The sequence below is a fragment of the Polypterus senegalus genome, unplaced genomic scaffold (genome assembly GCF_016835505.1).
Source record: "Polypterus senegalus isolate Bchr_013 unplaced genomic scaffold, ASM1683550v1 scaffold_384, whole genome shotgun sequence".
NCBI lineage: Eukaryota > Metazoa > Chordata > Cladistia > Polypteriformes > Polypteridae > Polypterus > Polypterus senegalus.
Genome location: NW_024385732.1, coordinates 1 through 25,000, shown reverse-complemented (window position 1 = coordinate 25,000; position 25,000 = coordinate 1). Strand labels below are relative to the sequence as shown.

The 25,000-nt window shown below is 42.1% G+C and overlaps 1 protein-coding gene across 1 annotated transcript; it reads left to right on the top strand.

Moving 5' to 3' along the window:
• Positions 1–5,868: 5,868 nt before the first annotated feature.
• Positions 5,869–24,082, top strand: LOC120522455 (disks large-associated protein 4-like; the record flags this gene model as incomplete). Its single annotated transcript, XM_039743390.1, has 3 exons — positions 5,869–7,119; positions 10,172–10,398; positions 23,914–24,082. Coding segments are annotated over exons 1-3 (1,557 nt in total), but the record flags the coding sequence as incomplete, so codon positions are not given.
• Positions 24,083–25,000: the final 918 nt, after the last annotated feature.

Genomic DNA, 25,000 nt, shown 5'->3' with positions numbered 1-25,000 from the left:
TTTGGAAGGTAGGGCTCAGAATTTGGTATCAAAAACATGAAAGCAGGGATCAATCCTGCCTTGCATCAAATGCTCAGGCTGGTGGTGGTAGTGTGCAGTGGTGTTTGGGCCCCTTTGTATCTAATGAGCATCATTTAAATGTCACAACCTACCAGAGTATTGTTGCAGACCATGTCCATCCCTTTATGACCGCTGTGTACTCATCTTCTGATGGCTACAACAGCAGAAGACCCCACCGGGTACCACTCATCTCCACTACAAATAGGAAAAAGAGGCTACAATTTGCACGAGCTCACAAAAATTGGACAGTTGAAGACTGGAAAAATGTTGCCTGGTCTGATGAGTCTCGATTTCTGTTGAGACATTCAAATGGTAGAGTCAGAATTTGGCGTAAACAGAATGAGAACATGGATCCATCATGTCTTGTTACCACTGTGCAGGCTGGTGGTGGTGGTGTAATGGTGTGGGGGATGTTTTCTTGGCACACTTTAGGCCCCTTAGTGCCAATTGGGCATCATTTAAATGCCACGGGCTACCTGAGCATTGTTTCTGACCATGACCATCCCTTCATGACCACCATGTACCCATCCTCTGATGGCTACTTCCAGCAGGATAACGCACCATGTCACAAAGCTCGAATCATTTCAAACTGGTTTCTTGAACATAACAATGAGTTCACTGGACTTAAATGACCTCCACAGTCACCAGATCTCAATCCAATAGAACTTCTTCAGGGTTTGGTGGAACAGGAGATTCACATCATGGATGTGCAGCCAACAAATCTGAAGCAGCTGCTTGATGCTATCATGTCAATATGGACGGAAATCCCTGAGGAGTGTTTCCTGCAGATTGTTGAAGCTAGGCCACGGAGAATTACAGCAGGGTGTCCAACCCGGCGCTAGCATGGTGTACCTAATAAAGTGGCCAGTGAATGTATATTTCTGACACATCTTTGACTGCATTGAGAATTACAGAAGGAGCTGAATAACCCACTTGATAACAAGACAGCTAATGCCACAGAAATTGAGCTATGGCAATAAGTGCTTTAAATAGGGCCGAAACAAATAATGATGAGGAAAATTCCTAGGGAAAAATAATAGGAAAAATTGCAAAAATTAAGAAAAAGAAAGGGAGCTGGATAAATTAGGAAAAAGACAAAAAATGAAAAAAAAATGCACAAATCGTCACAAAGTTGTATAATTAGAGTCCTTCAGAGGCAGGGAAATTTAGCAACAGTAGCAGATCGTTTTCCTGCACATTCGATTAAACATTGAGTTCTGTAGAGTGATACCGGCCATGAAATGTGAGTAAAAATAAGTTTAACTCTATGAGGGCTGAATATTTTTTCCAAAAAAACAGTTTCTGAAAAGCAATGGTTGCACAAAGAAATCAACATAAAACGTCTGTTGCTGCATGCTGTGGCTGCCAGTTTGCCAAGAATGTGCAGCAGGCTTGATGCCAGGCTGTCTTCGTATGGCTGACGCAGCAGCGGTGCAATGTGGTTTCTTCCTCTTATCATTGTTAAGTGGCAGTCCTCCCTGGCGAACATTGTCAGTGCCACGATTAGCTGGGGACCAATCAGCTGAAGCTGGAACCTCACATTCGTTTTCGATCACTTGTATCAAAATCGGTGTCCGAAAAGTCATAGTCCAGTTCAGAGAGAATAGGCAAAATGTCGCCTGCGGAGTGTTTTGCTTTATGCATTCGCTTTGATCTCTTGCCAGATGTCAGTCCCATTTTTGCCGTTGCTTGCGCCTTGCTACTCACGTGAGCGCAGGAAAAGTCAGTCAAACCAATGACTCTAACTTTCCTTCTAGCAACAGTCCAACTAAAACATAACAGTTGTTTTTTTCACAGTTTACAGTTGATTATCATCATCAACTCCTCCTTTTGATAAAAGTCGACATCAACCCTGAAAGAGTTAAAAAAAAAATCAGAAGCACTCCAAAAATACCTGGAGGCCCTGAGGCTTAGAGACATCAGACGTGAGGAGGAGTAGAGAGCGACTGTGAAAGTGCCCCAGATGTGCACGAGCGTCCCTCTACTCTCTGGCTGGAGCGTCCCTCTTGCACTGATCCCGTCCCCTGTTCCCTTTTGAACTGTCAGATCACCCGCCAGTCCTTTCTAATCTGAATGCAAAGAGATCTCTCAGCAGACGTACCTCAGCCTTGGATTAGCATTTGCTGATATTAACTCAGACAGAAACTTTAAGTAGAAAACTAGGCGTTTCAGAGAATGAAACCTATAATCTCCTTACCAAATTGACTGCACTTTTTTTTTATTTCTCAAATTCCTTTGACGGGAAGAAGGCTTAGAAAATTATATTTCCAGCTTTTATCTTCAGTTACGTTACCTGAATATTAAAGAGTTCCTTTTGGTTAAATGTAGATTTTCAGTGGCGCCTTGCATATTACCGAGGCCTAATAATAGAAGAGCTACAGTAAGAAACTGAAACGTTTCCAGCACTGTCACTCGTCAGCTCATTCCAACAGGCGCCGTCATAGAAGTCGACAGGTGACGCTTTAAGGAAGGCTGACGGACTGGACGTGTGCCCAGCTGACCCAGGCCAATATCAAGGCAGCAGGCTGTGACTGTCACCCCTGTGATCCTGATACATTTTTCAGGGCACTGAATGTTTTTCTGCTTTGTTCTGCAGCGGCCTTTTGGACAGATGGAATAGTAAACAACAACAACAAAAAATCCTTTCATCTACCTTTTGTTTTGACAGGGAAGAAGAGACAGTGCCTAGTTTTTTTGAACAACATCATCCTGAGCAGATGGGGTTCTTGGAAAGTGTTAAAATTTCCTTTAAGATGAGCTCAGCAAATTGCTGAAGTGGAAGTAAAAGTAATTATCTGTCACCGTTTGCCGCGGTGGGTGGCAGGCCTTCAGAGGTAATGAGAAATGGTTTGCAAAAGGCGTGCGAGCAGACCGCGTGATGGCTGGAGCGTTGGCTGCACCACCACCTGGTCTGACTAAGGGCTTTGGCCCTGGATCATGGACACATTAGGTAATAGAGTGACCACAAGTGATGATGAGACCAGTCAGCAGGGCTAGGTGACAGGCTGAGCGCTAGACACTTGACGTGTGGCACATGACAATATTCTGAAGTGGTCAGATGACAATGTAGAGTCATGGCACTCTTTACAGAGGTTCAGACTGACACCAGGAAATGGCACTGTGGCTCAGAGCTGAAGTGTAGCGTGACACTGACAGGTGGTGGCATTGACTGTGGAGGAAACTGTGGCTCAATCCACTCGTAGAAGACCACCTGTTGGCAGACATTACTAATTTAATGTGGGGTAAGATAACAATGGTTCAGCTCTGAGATTCACTGCTAAGTCATGAGATGAATTATGGAGGTCAATGGGGAGATTTCAGCGAATTACAGCTTGATGGCGCAAGCAATAACAATGTGTAAGGTGGAGTTAGTGAGAGACAGGCCTTAATCCGGAGGTGCAAAGTGACAATGAGGAGCACTTAAGTTCAACGACAAAATGCCAGCTGATACAAATGAGCAAGATGAAGGATAACACCTTGGAGCATTAGAATTGAATAACAAGGTGCAAGGAGTGCTGCGGAGAAAAATGGTGCAATACCAGGGCGAAGGATAAAAACTGGAGCAGTAGAATTTAATAGCTTGATGCAGAATGACACCGTAGGGAACTCATTTTAAATTAAAAAATTCAGGGTGACATCAGGCTGAAACAAGTGAGAATTCAGGATATTCGCATCTATAGGTGGGAACAAAATTGGCTCAGACACAGGAAGCAAAGGGTAATGATGAGGGGGGCTTTTCATTATTAGGTGACGATAAAAGTGGTGTCAATGCTGGGGCTGCTTCTTTTTTTATTATACATAAACGCACTCTCGCACATCCCTGGGTTTGGTTATCTGAATATACAATTTAAAGAGATTGTTATTTTTATGGAAATTGTTACCTACTCTTTCGATTCTATGTTGCATCGCTTCTCTGTGATCATAAATATACATCCGAACGAATTGTGGTTTCTTGGAAATTAAACTTGTCGTAGCTTTAATTGTTACAGGACCTCAGATTCTAATAGCGTATGGTCCATTATCGTGTAAATCTACGTTTTGAGCATTGAATGATGCGAACGTGAAAAGATTATTGTAGACTCTGATTTTTTGCCTGTAGTGTTTGTGGATTTCACTTTCACCAAACAACAAATCTTTTAATTCTCGCGGATACGCCTCTTCATTGGGAGGCAACACTACTTTTCCCTGATGGCAGCACGAATCAGACAATCTATAAGTCTCTGACTTAAACTTTAAAGCCTTATAATATCTACATACTTCTGACATATCACTTATGTCCATATATTCGATCCCTTTTTGCTGTTCCGTTATTTCACCGAGTAATAATTTCCGTTTGTTTGTGCTACGGCAATCTTTACTTTCTTTTTTTTGATTCTTTTGAATTTTATTACTTTCATATTCTTTAACTTGCTCTGCATGTGTATCGCACCAACATTTTTTTGAGCCTTTCGACTTCTACTGCTTTCATATTCTTTAACTTGCACTACATGTGTATCGCGCCAACGTTTTTGAATGTCTTTATGAAGTCTTTAATTTCTGACCCCGATTTGACGTACGAGGTTTTCAATTCCACTTGGTTGATCTGATTATTACTTTCCTTATTTTCTGAATTTGCACATAGATTATTATTATTCTTTTATGCGTTCTTTTTTTGCCTTCTTTTCTCTCCAACGCTTTTGTGTCTCTTTTCGACGTGCTGCTCTTTCTTCTTCGCTTAGTCGTTCACGTGCCATCTAGAACGTATAAAATGTTTATGAGCTGGGAGCACATGAAGTGTATCTGCCAAAAGCATTCCAGCATCTGAGAGGTTAGATGTCTGTGATCTTGTTTTAAATTGTTTGTAAGTAGGGCGTGACGTGCAAAAGTCACCGTCTCACGGGTCTTCATTCCAAAGGTTGTAAAGTCTAGTTTCGCGGGACGTCAAAGTGTCTTTCCGAGAAGATCACGTCTCGACCCAAGATTTTTTTATTTTAATAGAGAGACAATCTGGTCAAGAAAAAGTTGATGATACCAAGCTACATGCATTGGGAAATCATCTAGAAACCAGTGAATCATTACAAAGGGCCACACACAGGCTTGAGCAGATTTAATAAAGTAAATGTAGAGTATTACACATAAGATGTAAAAATATTAGATGTGAATATACAACGGTAGTCTGAAAATTATGAGTAGGACCTGGGAGTTGTAGAGGACTTATCACTGTCTACGTCCAGGTAGTGTACAGAAGCCATGAAGAAAGCTACTAGGATGTCAGCTTATACAGATGTGGACACATTTGTTGGTCCCCTTGCAGCTCATTGGAACAGTGCTGTATGACTCCTAAAAAGTGACGAAGAGCAATTGTCCTCTCTGGATCTGCATGCCTTTAACATGTCATCAAGTAAAGCAAAGCAAGTGTGAAATGAGATCAGGTATTGCTTATTTTGCAAAAAAATATTTCAAAATGGCCTGGTCACATTTGCTGGGACCCCTAGCACAAGATCATAAATTATTGGATCAGAGTGATTTTTCAGACTAGCTGTTTTCTTTAATTAGTCTCACATGCGTCTCCAGTCAGTCAATCAGATGGTTTAAATGGAGAAAAGTTATCAATCTGCTGTTTGACACATATAATCTGTGTCTTAAAGGTTATTATTTCCAACAACAACAAAAAAAAATCCATCCCTTTCCACCAGCCATGGTGTCCCTGCATAATTTCCTATTCAGGCAAAGGGATGTTAAAAAACATGACCATGGAGGGAAATCTACTGGTAAAAGGATAGATCTTGTATCTTTTTGGAAGATATGGCTTTAATCTGTGACTTGTTTTCTTCTTTTTCTCGCTTGTAGGATCATCCCAACCCAACTGTTGTCACCTTCCTGGCTGGGACAATGTTTTAAAACAGGATAGCCAGCAGCATGAAAGGGCTAGGAGCAAACCGCAGTCGCCATCTCTCCGATTCCTGTGATCCAACTAGAGGCCATTCGGAATCCATGTATCCTACAGCGGCAGATCCACGCAGTCCATACCTGCTGAGCCCGACCATGGATCCTTACAGTACCATGAACCCCTCACACCATTTCCCCCTTACAAACCCTACTTCCTTACCCACTGACTGCCTGCTACCCTTGAACAATCAGTTGTCCACCAGCAGTACCTTCCCACGCATCCACTACAACTCGCACTTTGATACCCGGCAGCCAGAATACTCGGCAACTTCAATTCCCAGTGGGGGTGGCTTAAGTGGAATCAGCACTGGCACCATTGGGACCTCTTTGTCTATGGGGGGTATAGGAGGAGGGACAATTATCACCAGCGGCTCAGCTACAATCTCAGCAGGAAGTAAGATGAATCGGCTGCCACCCAATCTGCTTGATCAGTTTGAGAAGCAGCTGCCTATTCACCGAGATGGCTTCAGCACGTTACAGTTCCATCGAGGTTCTGCCGCAAAGCAGCGAAGTGAAAGTCCTGGCCGCATCCGCTACCTGGTCCATTCTGTGCAGAAACTTTTTGCCAAGTCTCAATCCTTAGAAGGAGCTGTTAAAGGCAGTCTTAATGGAAAGTTCTCTAACAGCAGTAGCAACGAAGATCCCAAACAAAACCGACGCAGCAAGAGCAAAGACCGGGCCAAAACTGAAAGCAGCAAGCGTAGGGTGCGGACCAACATATCAGGATTGTGGAGCTCTGATGATAACTTAGATGGAGATGCGTGTAGCTACCGCACTCCCATGGCCCTTATGACTTTGGGCAGACGTGGACCGGATACCCAGGGACCTTCTAAGTACCTAATGAACGCTTACAACACCATCAGTGAGCATACTCTCAAGGCTTCCAAAAGCAACAACGACCTCAAGTTTCAGGTCTACCCCACCATGTCAGTCACTGATAGTGGAGGAGGTGGAGGAGGAGGAGGAGGAGGAGGAGGCTTGGGAGATGGTAAATGTGTTAAGCGAGGTTCCTGGTCCACCCTCACATTCAGTCAGGCACGACAAGTCTGCCAGAAGGGATCTGCAACAATTGACAAAGCTCTACTCAAATCCAAGTCCTGCCATCAAGAACTCACCTGTCGCTATCTTCAGGTAGGAAGTGAAGTCTGTTGGGTAACATTACTTTTTGTGATAGGATCGATCTTATAGTGAGGACAAATAATCAAAATGTGGAATGCTTTATCTGGCATAATCTGAAATTTGTGTTTAAAATGTTTTTGTTTAAATGGCCTGAATTTTTTGTTGTTAAAAATAAATGGTCAAAAATTGCAGTGTGGAAACGTGTAAAGTGCTGTATGCGTTTACAGGGCCCTCCATATTGTTTGGGACAAAGACACTTTGTTCCTTGATTTTCCCCTCTGTCACACAGTTTAAAATTTCAAATCAAACAATTCAGACGTGATTAAAGTGCACCTTGCAGACTTTCATTTAGAGAGGTATTTGCAAACACTTCAGTCACACTATGTAGAAATGACAACAGCCACCCCCCCATTTCAGGGCACACAGCAATGGCAGGTCTATTAAAGTTGTCATATTTACGACTTTGTCGCATATCTCTTACATGAAATGACTGCTTTAAGTCTGCAATCCATAGACATCACTAGGTGCTGCGAAAACTTTCTAACGACTGTGTCAAATTTATTCTGTGGAATAAGTTACCATCTAGTGTGGTAGACAGTAGGACATTGGGGACCATCAAAGCTCGACGTGTGATTATTTTGGAGAATAGGATCGATAAGCTTTGCCAGGCTAAATTGTTCCCATCAGAACTGTTTTAATGTTTTGTTGCAGAGTTTCTAGTTTCCTTAGGGAAATGAAAGTTCAGAACAGAAAACACTTGACTGTCTTGTTTAAACTGAAAAATTATGCATTTGACATCACATATTGACACACCAGGCATATGAATCAACGCAATATCGCATCCCTTGCCAATGTCATTATTGGGAAACATGTACAAAATTAGTAAATAAATAACACACTGGATTGAAACGAGCAGAAAATGCCTGTATATACAGTAAGATCCTGCTTAACGTGGGGAATACGTTCCAAGAAATCCCAGCGCTAAACGAAACTGCGTTACATGAGGCCATCTTAACACGTATACAATGGGGATAGGTGAAACAGGACAGAGATTAAAACAGTTTATCATTTTTTTTTGTTTTATTTTTTAACATGTATAATGAAATACTTTTTTATTATATTAATTATAGACATTTTTTATTTCTAATATCGATTTATATTCATAATTCATTAATGAAAATCAAAAATATTTGAGTAAATACATAATTTATGTTTGTGATGGCTCTTAATGTCGCTGGAAATGCAACAGCTGCTTCTGTATCTCCACTTGCCATTTCTCCAGTAATCTGTAAGTTATGAAGATTGTTTCTGTTTTAAAATCGATGGAATCGTCCTCGACTAGCTGTGAACTTTTCACTGCTGTCACCTTTTTCATTCTGAATGTGGTTAAAAATTGATTTCGCTTTTTCCATTATGATTGCTTGACTTAATGGCATATTGCGTTCGAGTTCATCGTCAATCCAGATGGAAAGTCGTTTTTCCATTTCCTCAATCACATTACTTCTGGAACGGGTCATTTTTGTTGCAGAAGTCGTTGTGTTTGTAGTTGTTGATTATACGATTTTCTCTTAATTTTTTTAAATTGTCCGTATTGTTGAAGTGGACAAATTTAATGCAGTGCTGATATCAATTTGACTTTCACCTACATCTAATCGTCTGAGCACCTGCATTTTAGTTTCCAATGAAATGGTTTTTGTTGTCACTTTTCTTTTTTTTCTTTCAACCGCTCATTTTAAAACTAAAAGGGATAATTTTTATTTATTACAGTACAATAAAATGTTATGTTGTATATCCTTACATAATAACATTGATGACCAATCATAAATGAACAGTGATGCAGCAGGCACACATAATGTACTGTGCTGCACTGATATCAAACACGCCGCGAGACTGCATGTGAGTATCGACTAATAAAGTCGTGCGATTGCAGCGAAAACTGACATTGTCACCAAAATCTGACCTCTTATTTGACTACAAAGTGAATCAATGAAAAATGAGAATTCGAAAAAAAAATGTGTAAAACCGAAACAGCATTAAACGGAGTTGCGTTAAGAGGGATCTTATACATATTTATATATATATATATATATATATATATATAAATATATATATATATATATATATATATATAAATATTTATATATATATCCATCCATCCTTTATCCAACCCGTTATATCCTAACTACAGGGTCACGAAGGTCTGCTGGAGCCAATCCCAGCCAACACAGGGCACAAGGCAGGAAACAAACCCTGGGCAGGGTGCCAGCCCACTGCAGAGTGTATATATTTATATATATATATATATATATATATATATAATCCAACATCTGTTTATATGTCTGTCTACTTTTCATGAGAGAACTACTTAACAAATTTAGATCTTTTTTTTCTTATAATTTGCTTGAACAATCTGGTTGATTTTGCGACTTCTCTTATCGTGCTAAGTATCATAGTTTGTTTGCGGTACCGATTTACTTGCGCAAACCCGAGACAGAGGCTGTGGGCCAAAGGGAAGGGTCAGGGCCCTCCTCAAACACTCATGCGCCGGCCTCCGTTCGAGTCGGTCTATCTCTCACCACGTTTTGGAGGGTACCTTGCCTCCACTTAGCTAGTGATACCTGTTTGTTCAGCAGACATTATCAACTAGAGATTGTTAAAGAGTAACGTTTGACGTTTTTGAAAGAGAGATCAGAGCTACGTGTGTTGCAGAGTGTAGCTGCTGATTGCCAGAGATATCATGGCCACGTGCTTTTCTCCCCACTCGAGTGAACGCTCTCCCGTCGGGACTGAACACAATCAGATACAGTGCCAACGTTTGGCGTTGGAGCCTACCTACCTTCCGCTTGGCCAGAATTATATTTTTATTTTATTGACTTTTAAAGTTTGACCTGTTTCACTACTACGTGAGCTGAGCCACGGGAGACATCTAGTATATAATAACAGGAAATAGTACTGAAACGTCTCCATGAAATGTTATTCACTTTTAGAAATATGGTCCATCAAGATTATTTATAAAACTCTGCAATTTCTACAATCCTAAATATGTTCTTTGTTCATTTGGCAGGTTCCTCCAGGAGAGATGAACAGCACTCTGTCTCGAGATCGAGGTGGCGGATCCAGCGAGATTCCATGCCGACGGATGCGCAGTGGTAGCTACATCAAGGCAATGGGGGACGAGGACAGCGAGGACTCGGAGGGCAGCCCCAAACCTTCCCCAAAGACAGCAGCACGTAGACAAAGCTACCTGAAGGCCACGCAACAGTCCTTGAGTGACCAGCTTCCCCCACGCAAGTAAGACACACACATCTCCACAAGTGAAGTGGAACTCCTGCTGCTAGCAATCGCGTTCATTTGACTCATACATTTTTTAAGATCCTCCTAGGTGGTAAACTGTGAATTGTGACTGTTTTGAGATTAGTTTGGATTAAGGCTTCAAAGCAGACCACTTTCTGTGCTACTTTTTTAAAATTCAAATTCTGTTTTTCAGTTCAAAACGTACTTAAGAGCTTTGCAGATGATCTGCACTGCAACCTTTCAAGGGCCTTGCATGTGTCACCATTTGCTGCCTGTCACTCCTTCTTCACCAGGCCTCATGTCAAATTTTATAATTAATGGATGATAACGATGTGGGACAATGTTACAGCAATTCTAGTTGCCCACCAACCAAATATATCAAATTTTAAATCAAATGGCAACACTTTTTCTAAATCGGTTGAACAGTACTTGCAATATAAAGAATGAGAGACAAACAAATCTTCACCAACTCCGCCTTTGACTTTTCTAAACAAGATCTATTTGGAGTTGTGGCACCATCCACAGTATGACCCTTATAAATTAAATTCAGCTTTACCAACATGCAAAAACTGATTACGAAATGTCATTTATTTTATGTAAGGGACTTTTTAGAAGTAATATGCATTTACAACTGATGGAGTCATAGCCTATCCGATGATCAACACGTGCAAGGAAATCAAGACATACCATCACAAGGGACATCCATGCACACACCGTCACTCTGTCATATTGAGCCCATTAACAGCCAAGAACATAAAACATAAGAAACTTGGCAAACGAGAGGAAACCATTCAGTTCATCAATCTAAGCTGTCCCAACATCCCCTTCAGAGCCTTTTTAAAGGTTATGCAGATTCCCCCAACTCTGTTTAAACTAGTGCTTCCTAACCTCAATCCTAAATCCACTCCATAATTTCCACTGGTGTCCTCGAGTACGTGATTTACCACTAAGTTAAAAGACGTCTGCTAGATCTGCTTTATTAATGCTTCTGAGAATTTTGAAGACAGTGGCCTGTATTTATCAAACATCTCAGAATTAATCTTAGGAACTGCATTACATATCAAGATAGATAGATAGATAGATAGATAGATAGATAGATAGATAGATAGATAGATAGATAGATAGATAGATAGATAGATAGATAGATAGATAGATAGATAGATAGATAGAATCCATCCATCCAATATCTAACCCGTTATATCCTAACTACAGGGTCACGGGGGTCTGATGGAACCAATCCAAGCCAACACAGGGCACAAGGCAGGAAACAAACCCCGGGCAGGGCGCCAGCCCAACGCCGTAGATCCAGTCCAGGGGGGAAATTTGACACATTATGCAGATATATTGCTCTTTTTATAAAGGACCCACCGTCGAGTTTCTTGACACACTTCTGCTGAATGATTTGTTTGCTGAAAGTTCTCAGTGTTAGAGGATGTGTAGCGTTGTTCATAACGGCACTCAGTTTTGCTTTAATTCCCTCCTTTGCTATGACCTCCATGGGGTCCAGGGTGTGTCCTATACTTTTACTGAGCCTGCCCTTTTAATTAGCTTGTTAATTTGGTGGGTCTCTCTTGAAGTGATCTTACCAGACCAGCACACTACAGTGTAGATAATCGCACTGTGCCAGGTGATAGTTGCTACCTGATCAGAAGCTGACGCCTTACCCATTGTGCAGAGGAGGGAAGCTTCAATGCAGTATGGAATGCACCACAGAACTTGTAAGAAAAAACACAGGCAATTGTAAAGTGTTGGGGCACCCAAAGGCAAACCCCATATAATATAAACAAAACGTGGGTTATAAACATGTTGAAAAAATATATATATATAGTTTCAGACGCAAGTCTCCAAATAGGCTGCTTCAAGATGGCGGAGCCATCAGGCAGGACGAGGAGGGTCCAGGCAGGTGGACACCAGAAGTGACGTCAAGGGTGGAAAAGCCATTATCTTCTGTTCTGCAGAGGGAGCTGGAGATAAGGTGTTAGTCAACAGTGCCCTCTTGTGTTCCAGTGGCAAATTACCATTATCCAAACCTTTAAACTGCCCCCAATGCACACGCGTGTGACAAACTCCGTTCGTCAAACACACAGGTGCCGGTGCCTGGATGGATCAGGTGGGAAGCTGCTCTGCCAGCCAATGAAGGACTGTGGTGTGGTGATTGCATATGTATGAGGTTGATTAGCATGCTCCATATATGGTTGTTTCAGGTCAGAAATCAGGCAGGGTTCGAGGCACATTTACATACGCATATTTACAAGATGATTGTTAATTATACATTTAAATTGCATACAGATGTGCTTACAATAAGTTTTTTAAATCAATTTTTTTTTGGCATACACATTTTCTTATTTTTTTGATATTCTTACTCGAATATATGCCCTGCATTGTACTGGCACCCTGCCCGGGGTTTGTTTCCTGCCTTGCACCCTGTATTGGCTGGGATTGGCTCCAGCAGACCCCCGTGACCCTGTAGTTAGGATGTAGCGGGTTAGATAATGGATGGATGGGTGCTCAAATATACAAAAAATTGTTATAAATTAGACCCCTGGGCCCTGGTTGTTGTACATTTCTTTTACACAAGTAGTGCCACTGGAAAATGTAATAAAAGGAGTGAGTAGAGAAGATAAATGAAAGTTACAGAAACCCTGCGCATTGAAGCACACTCCATGCCTACCTCTATGAGTTTATTGAATCTTTTGCCTGAAATGAAATGGCTATGAATAAATAAATAAATAAATAAATATTTAAAAAAGGCAAGTCCAAAACAATACAAATCTTAATCCAACAATTAATTTTATTTTGCTCATTTAATCTGAGCTTCTGACTTTATGAAATTCATTGTGTGAAGAGCTCAGCAAAGACATTGTGACAGAAAAGCTCTGAAAGGGAAAGTCCATAGTTGTCCAGCATCACTTATTTACACACGATTTAATGTCTCGAGTTGGGCAGATGAATTCAGTGTCCTTTCATTGTCTTTGTGGACTTTCTCCTGCATGGGTTTTGCTTCTGGTACCCGAAAGACATATAAATTATATTATTTGCTGACTTCATATTGGCCCCAGGTCATTGTGTGCATTAGGGGGCTTTGCAAGGACTGTGTGAAGTTCTTTCCTGCATCACTTGTGGTGCTGCCAAGATTGGTTCCAGCCACGTGTGGTCCAGAACTGGATTAAACAAGATTGAAACATGTATGAATATAAAAGCATGTCCCATAAATGGAGCTTGTAACACTCAGATCAGCCACTAGAGGGCAGCACATTGCCACTGTACAGTGCACCGGGTCCATTTAATTTTCACCCTTCAGGAAAAAACAAAACGACTTCATTGTGATTTTTACAATGAAGAGAAGCCAAAAGCCATCTCAGGTCATTTCTGATTAAAGATTAGAAAATGAAGAGGCTGATAAATGTAGCATATGGACAAGGGTCTTAGAAGGAGTAATAAGCGCATGCACAAGAATCTACTAGAAGCAAAGACCAATTTTATCTTTTCCTACATTTAATTTGTCCATCTTCATGTTAGTTTGTCTCTCTGGTAAAACCCCAGACTATTTTTGTACAAGAAGGAAAATCTGTGAGAGCTCCTGATGCACGTGGTTCCTTGTTCATCCAAACCGAGGCCATCTCTCGTTAGATTCATCCAGTGTGTCTGCAGTACCTGTACATCCACTAGGCATGGTCGCTTCTGTAAACAGGAGAGGAGATGTATGCCAGACATATTTACTTTCATCCCTAGGGGAAATGTGTCTTTTCGCATGTCCTTTTGGGGGGCAGTGCGCAGGGTCAGCCATTGTACGGCGCCCTTGGAGAAATTTTCAGGTTAAGGGCCCAATGGAGTAAGATCCCTTCTGGCAGTAATTGGATTTGAACCGGCAACCATCCAGATACCAGCGCAGATCCTTAGCCACAGAGGCATCACTACAGAGCCTAACGTTTGTCCTCACCTTTGCTTCACACAGAGCCCTGTCATTAAGCTCATCACTTCTGCCAGGCCTTTACATTCCCTTTTTCAGGCTGAAGACTTTCTTACTTCCCAAACACTTAAGAGTTTTAGGTATTCTCAGGTCCCTACTGCCGAGAGATCTGTTCACTGTCTCCCAGTTGCTGGTAAATTGTGGCATAGCTGGAAATTCATATAACACTGGAACAGCACAGGGGTCTCTGTGTGGGCTGGAGCCATGAATTTGTCTAGCCATCTCAATGTGGCAGAAATTAAGTGTTGAGCACTCATAATGGGGGCGCCGTGTCTAAGGCGTGTTCCTGCCTTGTGTCCCGTGCTAGTGTTTTGTCTTGGTAGAGTATTATATTACTCTACTTTCCCCTTTTGTATTATTAATGTGTAGCCTTTGTCAGAATGCCTCAAATCTCATAGACTTACCACTGTTTATAAGGTATTATGATATATGACTTCTCCCCACCTTCCCTTCTACATTTATAACCTCAGGCAATTAGGTGTAGTAAAAGACAAGCAGGAGTTAAGTTACAATTTAAATGATGTATTATTGATAATACAGGCAGTCCCCGGGTTACGTACGAGATAGGGACTGTAGGTTTGTACTTAAGTTGAATTTGTATGTAAGTCGGAACAAGTACATAAATTTAATAAATGCTGTTGTTGACCGACTGTAACCAAGTGCTCTGCCAATGAATGATGGAGTTTCACCTCTCTCTGACCTTTTTATTATTTCTACTTTATTTTAAGTGGTGATGGTTTTTCTCTTCTTTACTGTATCACCAGCACTTGCATCAGATTTGTGTTTCAGAGATATTCTTGAAGGGTGAAGACAAAAGGTTAAGATGAGCTCTTCTGCACAGCACTGTACACGCTATCACAGCAGGAAGGCACCCGTCATCAACACGTCTGATGTACTGACAAGAGACAACTTCCTGCTATGTGCGTAACAGTACAAGCAGGCTTACTATTGAGAATAAATGGGGGCATCGACGGGAGGTTCATCACCAGCCCACCTCACAGTCACCTCCACTACAGTATGCTGCCTGCAGTGTCCGCCCATGAGAACGAAAACGGTGTGGCCAAAGGCGGGTAATGAATCGCCCCCATTCAATAGGCAGCCATCTGATGCACACTACAATGCTACCCCCTACCACCCCGTTCACCCTCAATGGCCTCCGTTCAACCACAACCGAGTCACCGCTTGCAGCATTACCAGCCACCCACCGAGAACGAACGGGGCAGCCATGTGTGGTGGGCGGGCAGGGAAACCACGTGCCACCAGGAGCCGCCCGAGGGACACTACACTGCATGGGCAGCGAAATCGACCCCCTCCAGCCTCCGTCCAGCCACCACTTGCAGCATCCCCAGGCCAAAGATGACAGAGCGGCAGTTACTGAGGCGCATGCGTCGAAGCTGAGGCCCTGTTCGTATGTCGTAGATCAGATGTCCGTAACCTGGGGACTACTTGTATTCATAAATAATAACAATAAGCAAATACAAGTGAATATTGGCAACCATACAACCTGATAAATGCTGATGTGTAGTTTCATTAGGCACACAGACTCGTTAGTTACTTAAAATGTCTCTAGTTAAGGCCTCATTTATGGTCAGCTTTCTTCAGAACAGGCCGCATGCCTGTCTCAATATGGCTGCCGAGCTGTGCTCTTCATTGTGTTATCCTTTTCAGCTCATGGTGTGTGATGGTCTTTCATCACTTTGGTGAAAGAGAGAGAGGGAGGTAAAGCAAGCAAATTTATAGGTTTTCTGTCCAACCCCTACAGCCAATAGGGTGTCACGGTATTTAAAGGCTTCTGATACAAGCCAATTCCTAACAGCCATACTTCAGACCAATGGGGCAGGGAACACCTAAACACCTGCCCCCAAAACCATTTGTTGAGTTGGAGGTTGCCAGTTTGGCAGCCTGGCTTTCCTGTGGGGGTTGATTGAGAGAGTCCAGCAGAGAAACATTTGCCAAACTTGTTTGAGGTACTTCACCTGATCCTGTTATAAAATTACAGAGACAGTTAGTCCTAAAAGAGGAATAAGGAGTCCGTAACCATCTTAGTATTGCTGTTCTTATCAATGATAGACATTAGTTTTACAAGTTTCCAATAAAGACATAATATTTGTCAACTTATATGCAAAATTTCACACCACAGCAGCTAGTAAGGATAGGCTCCAGCAGACCCCTGTGACCCTGTTCAGGACTTTGACTGGGTTACTGATATTGTGGACAACCATCAAGGAACTTATCACAAAGGATGTCTGGGAAACAGAAGAAGCTTTAAGCCTGGAAGGCTGACAAGAGGACTTTAAGAAAACAGGAGGATGTAAATGTGATGACTGATCTCGCCGTCTCCTATTGAGCGCATTTAATCTCGTTCAGAGTCAAGGGGTAGAGACTGTGCTGGCAGCATTAGGGGTAAGGGAAGGAAGCAATTCAGCCGTAATCAGCTATGCAGGACCAATATGGAGTCAGCAAACTGCTTCACTGACATGTTTTTGGGATATAGGAGGAAAAGCAATGGGAAGAGTAGCCGCAGGTGATGCCAAGGCCCTGTTTTGAACCTAATGCTCTTTGCGCTAAACTCTGCATCACCATGCTGCCATCTATTATAACATAACATGCTCAAACCTGGCAGTCCAGTTCTGGGTGAGCCTATTCTGGTAGAACTGGGTGCAATACATGAAACAGCCCACTAAAGGGCACCGGTTCATTGAAGAGCCCACTCATGCTCATATCCACACTCACTCATGGCCAATTTAGAATCGCCAATTAATCGAACATGCAAACCAATGAGAAGAAAACCTGTGTGGCCGGAGAAAAGCCCAAGCGGACAGGGGCAGAACATGAAAGCTGCACACAGAACAACGACTGGGTGTCCAGGACGCTAGACCGCTGTGGCCGCAGATCTAACCACTGCATCTCTGTACCCCCGTTTGATCAATCTATTCACCCTTAATGTTATATAGTGCTTTTCATCACAGAGACATTAAAGCAGGGGTGTCCAGCTCCGGGCCTGATGGGCTGCAGTGGCTTCAGGTTTTCATTGTAACCCTTTTTCCTAGTCAGTAACCAAATTTCACATCTAATTAACTTCTATTTCCATCTTTTTAATAGCCCTGTTTTTAAGGATTCAGTCCTCTGTATTGTTTCTGTTCTTCATCAAATGGCAGCCAAACAGAAATGAGACGTGAAGTGACGAGCCAACAGATGACCAGCTAAATCGGGGCTTCAAACTGCAACCAATTTCACTCCAACCAGATTTTTAATGAGAAGCCGATTCTTGCTTTTAATTAAACCTATTAGTTTAATCATTCTCCTCTCATTCTGCCACCACTGAGCATTTTCTGTTCCTTCAAAATGTTCTGGTGTCTTGAGCAGATGAACCTTACTGAGACCTTCACCTTTCTTTATTTTCAGATATTGTGGGATTGGCACAGATGAGCTGGTCATGTGGACGGCTCGTTTTGTGTCACATTGTTGTTTGGCTCTTAATTTTAGAAAAAAGAAACAACTAAAGGGCCTGAGCCAAGTTAATTAAAACTACAGCAAAAGAAGTTAATTAGCAGCAAAAACTGTTCACTAATTAGGAAGATGGTTAGAATGAAAACCTGCGGCCACTGCGGCCCCCCAGGACCTGAGCTGGACAACCATGCTTTCAAGTGTAAAGCTGTCAAAATCAGTTGTTCATTGGCTGGCATGGTGGACACTTTAAAGCTGTAAAGCAAAGTACAGAGCTTCTGAGCTGTACCCACCCACTCTTTTTGGACCCCCCAAGATCAGCACCTGCCCCGCTTAATGTTTTCAGCCACACAAAGGCTCTTTTACTTGCAATTATTTTAAGGCCCGACCATTGAGCTCCATAACAAAGGCTATTTGTCTCCCACCCGTAACTACATCTTTAGTAAGTAGAAATGTATAAATGAACTTGATAGGGCGTTTGAAAAGAAAAACGGACCTTCCTTCTGCAGGTCCTTCACACTTGAGACTAAAGTCTGATCCTAAATAAATATACAGTATACAAGCAGACTAATAAATAAATAAATACATACATACATACATACATAAAAGTAAGGAAACAGCTGCCCATGGAAAAGAATTACAGGAAGTAAACCGAATGGGTCCAACATTTGTACAGTCTCACCTGGAAGTCAGTTTTGGAGGATTTTAAAGTCAAAATAAAATTTCTGGGAATGACTTTCATGTTCTGTGCTCGCCAAAAGCGTTCACATTGGCTGATCTGCGAGGTGTGCTGCCGAATGCCGGTCTTTGGTTATGTCGGGTTCTTACCTTCTCAGGATGGCTTTGCCTTTTTTGCTAAAAATTAACTTATGTTATTGTAGAATAAAACACTTGGTGTTATAATGGAGACAAGTAATGTATAATGAAACTAGAAATGATGCCATGCATTTCAACTTGGAATTATTATCATTATTTATTTAGCAGACGCCTTTGTCCAAGGTACCTTACAAAGTAAGTTATAAAACGTACAAGAATGATTAGAAGGCCAAAAGCAACAGAGAGCAAAATAATATTAAAGAAGTGTGAGGCTGTAGTAGTGCCACTTCTATTTAATTACAAACATCAGTACCTTTTGTCAGTAGACCAGCGTTTGGTAGACAAATGCAGAATGACACTGTGCTTCCTGTGCATAGCCACTGGTGAGGAGCTGGGGGATAAAGTAGCTTACAGGTGGGCCCTGACCCCAGGTAAGTGGAGTGTGCGCCGCTCCTTGGGGGAAGAGTCCATTGAAATAACGAAATAATGAAAGGCTATAAGCGAACGCAAGTGTGCCTTCCTCAGTTATTATTGGCTAGTGGTCTATAGAGCAGAGACAGCAATTCACACGTGGGCATCAACATTCACGTCAATAGCAGCGCCTGGAGATGCCCCGCTGGCCCTGAAGGATACCACAGAAGAAGATGAGCAGCAGAGTAAAGTGCTAAGCCTCCTTTTAAAATGGCTCGACGTCACAACATTTTGTTTTGTGCTTTTTTTTACTTCTTACAATGACATGGATCTGCCGTTAAGCAATATGTGTGCAATCTCAAGATGCAGATCTATACCCCATGACATTTCAGGCTGGAGAAATGGACATATTCAGTATGTTTTAAGGCTTTTGTATTCACTTATTGACTCATGTGTCCATTAGCCCTAATGTAAGCTGCAAGAACAGGCAAGGAATTTTTAAAATTTATAAAAAAATGCTTCATTTTAGAGCACAATTTTATGTAACAAATTAATATATACAGTACTTCAACTTCAACTTGAAAAATACCAAACTTATCCTTTTTCAGAATATATTTTTAAAGTATGTTGAACTATAACAATTGGGAATTTCATTTTGCTTTTCCAGTTGTTTTTTTCTTTTTGTTTTTTTAATCTTTTATCAAGGGAGTTGAGTTGGCGAAGGTGGATGTAATGTATGTGTGTACTGTATAATATTAACGATAAGAGTAGCTCACTACTGCAAACAGCAAATACAGGAGACAGTCAGGATCAAACCGGGGACTCTTGATTATAAGTCGGCAAATTTTACCGCTACGCCACGGAAGCTGTTGTATCACCCTTGAACCTTTTGTGAAAGTGTTTATTTGATCTTTGGACTTCGGGCTTCACACATTCTATAGTTTATGTCTACATTTTGTAACATTTATTACTAAAATATGAAAAAGTTGCAGTTTTAACAATGTGTTTAAACAGATTACTGTAGAAACGAAACACATGAAATGCATATGTTCCAAGTAACAATCTATTATTTCCACTCCAAAACTCCAGCATTTCACTCACTCCCAGATAATCAAACAAGGCATGAGCTGGGAGAATTCTGTGAACTTTCTGCGACAGTGGGGGGATGGAATAACCGGCTGCTTACTGCTTGTCTTAATCAGCATGTTTAGAGGACAAAAGATGCTGATGGAGAGGTGCGAACGGATTTAAGGTGGGCCGGATTTACAAGTTTTCTCGTAGGGCTCTGGTAATTCTAGTGTTAAATACCTGGGATCAACAGTACAGAGTAACTGAGTAATGGAGATTGTGAAGAAGAGAGTGCAGGCAGGGTGGAGTGGGTGGAGAAGAGTGACAGGAGTGATTTGTGACAGACGAGTATCAGCAAGAGTGAAAGGGAAGGTCTACAGGACGGTAGTGAGACCAGCTATGTTATATGGGTTGGAGACAGTGGTACTGGCCAGAAACCAGGAGACAGAGCTGGAGGTAGCAGAGTTAAAGATGCTAAGATTTGCATTGGGTGTGACGAGGATGGACAGGATTAGAAATGAGGACATCAGAGGGTCAGCTTAAGTTGGACGGTTGGGAGACAAAGTCAGAGAGGCAAGATTGTGTTGGTTTGGACATGTGCAGAGGAGAGATGGCGAGTATAATAAGAAAGGGTGCTAAGGATAGAGCTGCCAGGGAAGAGGAAAAGAGGAAGGCCTAAGAGGAGGTTTATGGGTGTGGTGAGAGAGGACATGCAGGTGATGGGGGTAACAGAATAAGATGCAGAGGACAGGAAGATATGGAAAAAGATGATCCGCTGTGGCAACAAGTGGGTACCTAACGGGAGCAGCCTAAAGAAGAAGAAGATCATTTACTTCTGAGCACATTAGTGAGTCTGATGCTGAAGCAGTTGCAGCCTTTCAACATTCATTTCATTTGTCCGGGTGTCTACTCTGCTAAGTGTTAACAGTTATTGTTAGGGTAGAATTAAGGGAGCAAAGTACACAGAAAAAGGCAAATTAATAGGAAAACAACACAAGACAGTTAAACATTTAAAACTTTAACAAAAATACAAATATTTCTTAACATTCTGTTAATGTAGAAATCACACATCTTTGCATTTCTGAATGCAGAATAAGAAAAGACAGAAACAGGACCCGCTTATTTATCACGATCCATTAGAGGTAAAATGACTGTAAAACTGGCTGAAACAAACACCTGCAGCTCCATGGGGTCCGAGTTTCAGAACCACTGGTTCAGAGTAATGGTCCCATCTTTAAACGACACCCTCAATGAGCCTAAGTAATATATTTAAGACAAAATGCGATAGAAATGAGGGAAATGCAAACCCAAAGGTGTTGTAAATATGGAAAAAATAAACCCAGAAAGAAGCAAGGCAGACAGCCAACCTTTGTATCTCTGGGTAATAGGATATTAGGACTGGAATTCTGAATGGAAACTTGGTGGCAGGGATCAGGAATGCCTTCGAGTTTTAGGGAGAATCTACAGAATGGACAGAAATAAAGTCTAAGAGTCGGTGCACAAGAAGTAAGGTTGACCATCATGGTTCAACGGGACAACTAAAACAAAGTGAGAATGAAAACAAGAAAAGTTTCGCTAAATAATTACACTTGTTTAGACTTGTCTTGCATCAAGTAGCATTTGCCTGGAAGCAGAACGTGTTTCACTATGGTGGCACACATGCAACAACGACAACATTTATTTCTACAGCACATGCCCATACCAAGGCTGTAGCTCAAAGTGCTTTGTAGAAGGAGTGGGTACATGTAAAAGAAAAACAAATAAATTCAGATAAGAATAATGATGAATAAATAGTATACAAAAGACAAATAATTACTACACACATAAGAAAGGAAGTTTCTAAATAACAGGCCAACGATAAGGTTAGATGGTCAGGGTGGACAGAAAAACTGGAAAAAAAAAAACAAAATCTGCAGGGGTTCTCAGGCCAAAAGACCACCCAACCTCCCACTGGTTATTGTGCCTATCATAAATGTTCTTAAATCATTTTTTATTGGTCCTTATTAGGCTTCATCTTAGAGGGTCCACTTTCATTCGATCATTTATGCTGCACAGAATTTTGATTAGGTGGTGGTGGCCATCATGGAAAAACCGGAGAAGAGAACAGAAAGAAGTAAAAGATTAATAAAAACTGCAGATTCATTGAATAGTATCACAATTCGAAGCACTTCTAGGGTATTAAGTGCATTACTAAATTGAAGCTACGAGAAGCAAAATTTTAAAAAGTGCAATTTTAGGAGTTTCTTAAAATGTCCCACCATGTTAGCCTGGTGTATTTCTATTGGTAAAACATGTCAGATTTTTGGTGCATTTCTGGTCGCCTCACCACTTCTTAAGCTTCACTCTTGGAATTCTAAGGTTGGGGATGGACACTCCAAGACATACATGAAGTGGCATGATTATTTAAAGCTATCTAATCCATTAGTAGTATTTCAAAATCAATTCTAAATGACACAGGTAACCATTGCAATGACGCTGCAACTGGTGTGATGTACTCTAGCTAGGATTCTTACTGCATCATTCTGGATTAACTTCAGCCAATTGACATCTTTGTTAGGTAGACCAGTGAGGGGTGCATTGCAGTAATCTAGTCAACAAAAACTTTGTTAAATGGTGCGATTGAAACCACCTGGATTTTAGGAGGCCCAGGCCCCTCCTGGACCCTGTGATCATCGGAGGTGACTGTGCCGAGGGTGCAGACCTATAAATACCTGGGACTGCAGCTGGATGATAAATTGGACTGGACTGCCAATACTGATGCTCTGTGCAAGAAAGGTCAGAGCCGACTATACTTCCTTAGAAGACTGGCATCCTTCAACATCTGTAATAAGATGCTGCAGATGTTCTATCAGACGGTTGTGGCAAGCGCCCTCTTCTACACGGTGTTGTGCTGGGGAGGCAGCATAAAGAAGAGGGACGCCTCACGCCTGGACAAACTGGTGAGGAAGGCAGGCTCTATTGTAGGCACAGAGCTGGACAGTCTGACATCCATGGCAAAGCGACGGGCGCTGAGCAGACTCCTGCCACTCATGGAGAATCCACTGCATCCACTGAACAGGATCATCTCCAGACAGAGGAGCAGCTTCAGAGACAGACTGCTGTCACCGTCCTGCTCCACTGACAGACTGAGGAGATCGTTCGTCCTCCACACTATGCGACTCTTCAATTCCACCCGGGGGGGTAAACGTTAACATTATACAAAGTTATTGTCTGTTATACCTTCATTGTTATCACTCTTTAATTTAATATTGTTCTTTATCAGTATGCTGCTGCTGGAGTATGTGAATTTCACCTTGGGATTAATAAAGTATCTATCTATCTATCTATCTATCTATCTATCTATCTATCTATCTATCTATCTATCTATCTAAAAACAAATGTGTGAATTAATGTCTCAGCGTCTTGTTATGTTATAAGAGGTCTAACCTTTGCAGCGTTCTTTATAAAAAAAAAATGCTGTCCTAGAAACACAAAAAGCAACACAGTTACTGGAATAATGATTAAAAAAAACATGAACAATGAAAGCAAATGATGTACATACAGTATATGGATAACTTGCTCCTGACATCCAGCTCATCGTGTAAATATAATGTATGGTAGAAGATTTACGACTTCAAAAGACAATGGAGATGTATATATTGTTAACACTGCTGAGTGAAGCCACTATTTCTGTATTTTGCAGTTCCTTATACTAATAAGACTTCTCTGTTTCTTACAGTCCTACTAACTATATTCGTGTCTTTAAAACCCTCCTGCTGTCACTTTTCTTCATCAGTTTTCTTCTTGTTGCTTCTCTGTAGCTGTTTGCCCTCCCTCTGTGAGATCTCATCCAACCGAAGCCTGGATAATCTTGACTGCATTGGAGCTCCACCAAGTTCACCTTTTCAGCGCTGGGAGGATGAGGACTACAGTCTTGGCAACAACACCTTGAGCAAGAACAGCACCATGAGCCAGAGCTGTATCAGCCAGGTCAGTGTACTGAATTCAGTTCAATATGGCAAGCTTTTGTCCCATGATTTGCCACTACCATCCATATCAGCTCCAGATGGACCCTCTCCCTTCATTTCCACACACACAACAGCAGACATCCTACTTGTCTCAGCTTAGCCCTCACAGACACCAGTGCCAGTGATGGCTGGGTACAGGCCTAGCACTTGTGGACCCGGCCCGGACACAGGCAGGCGGACATGTTGTTTTCCACCACCACACGTTTATTTACAACCATATTTACAAATTAAATGTCACTCAGACACAGTCCGTGCACAACACAAACCCCAATAACAGTCCTCTAAGTCCTGGCCAACACTAAATGCCTTTCTTCGGGCCGCCTCCACACTCCTATCGTGCCTCGTCCTTCTTCCACCCGACTCCAGCCCTGAATGAAGGGAGACAGCCCCTTTTATGCATGTCCCGGATGAGCTCCAGGTGTTTTCGACACTCCCCCGTTGGCCACGCCCCAGCGTGGCGGAAGTGCCGGCTGTTCTCCCGGCAGCTCACTGGGTGTCCTTTTTAATATTCCCCCCGGCACTTCCGGGTGTGGCGGAAGTGCTGAGGTAACAGGTCCCCAAGGCATTGGGGCTCCTCCTGGCGGTGACCACGGGCCCCTGCAGGGTGGGGCTTCCATGCCCTTAACCCGTGGCCCCCAAAGCAACCAGGGCGGCGGCCCCCACGTGATCCAGGGTGGGCGCAGACCCACATCCGGTCCCTCATGTCGTCCCGGCCGGGTCATTGCCCCTGGCATCCCTGACACACTACAGTGACACTTATCTTCAATAAGTTGTTACACAGTGCCTCATGTATTCCAACGTCTTGTTTATACCAACCACCTTTTCTGATTATCCAGTCCTACTTACCAAAAGTTCACCACTACAAACTCCATGCCAGTGA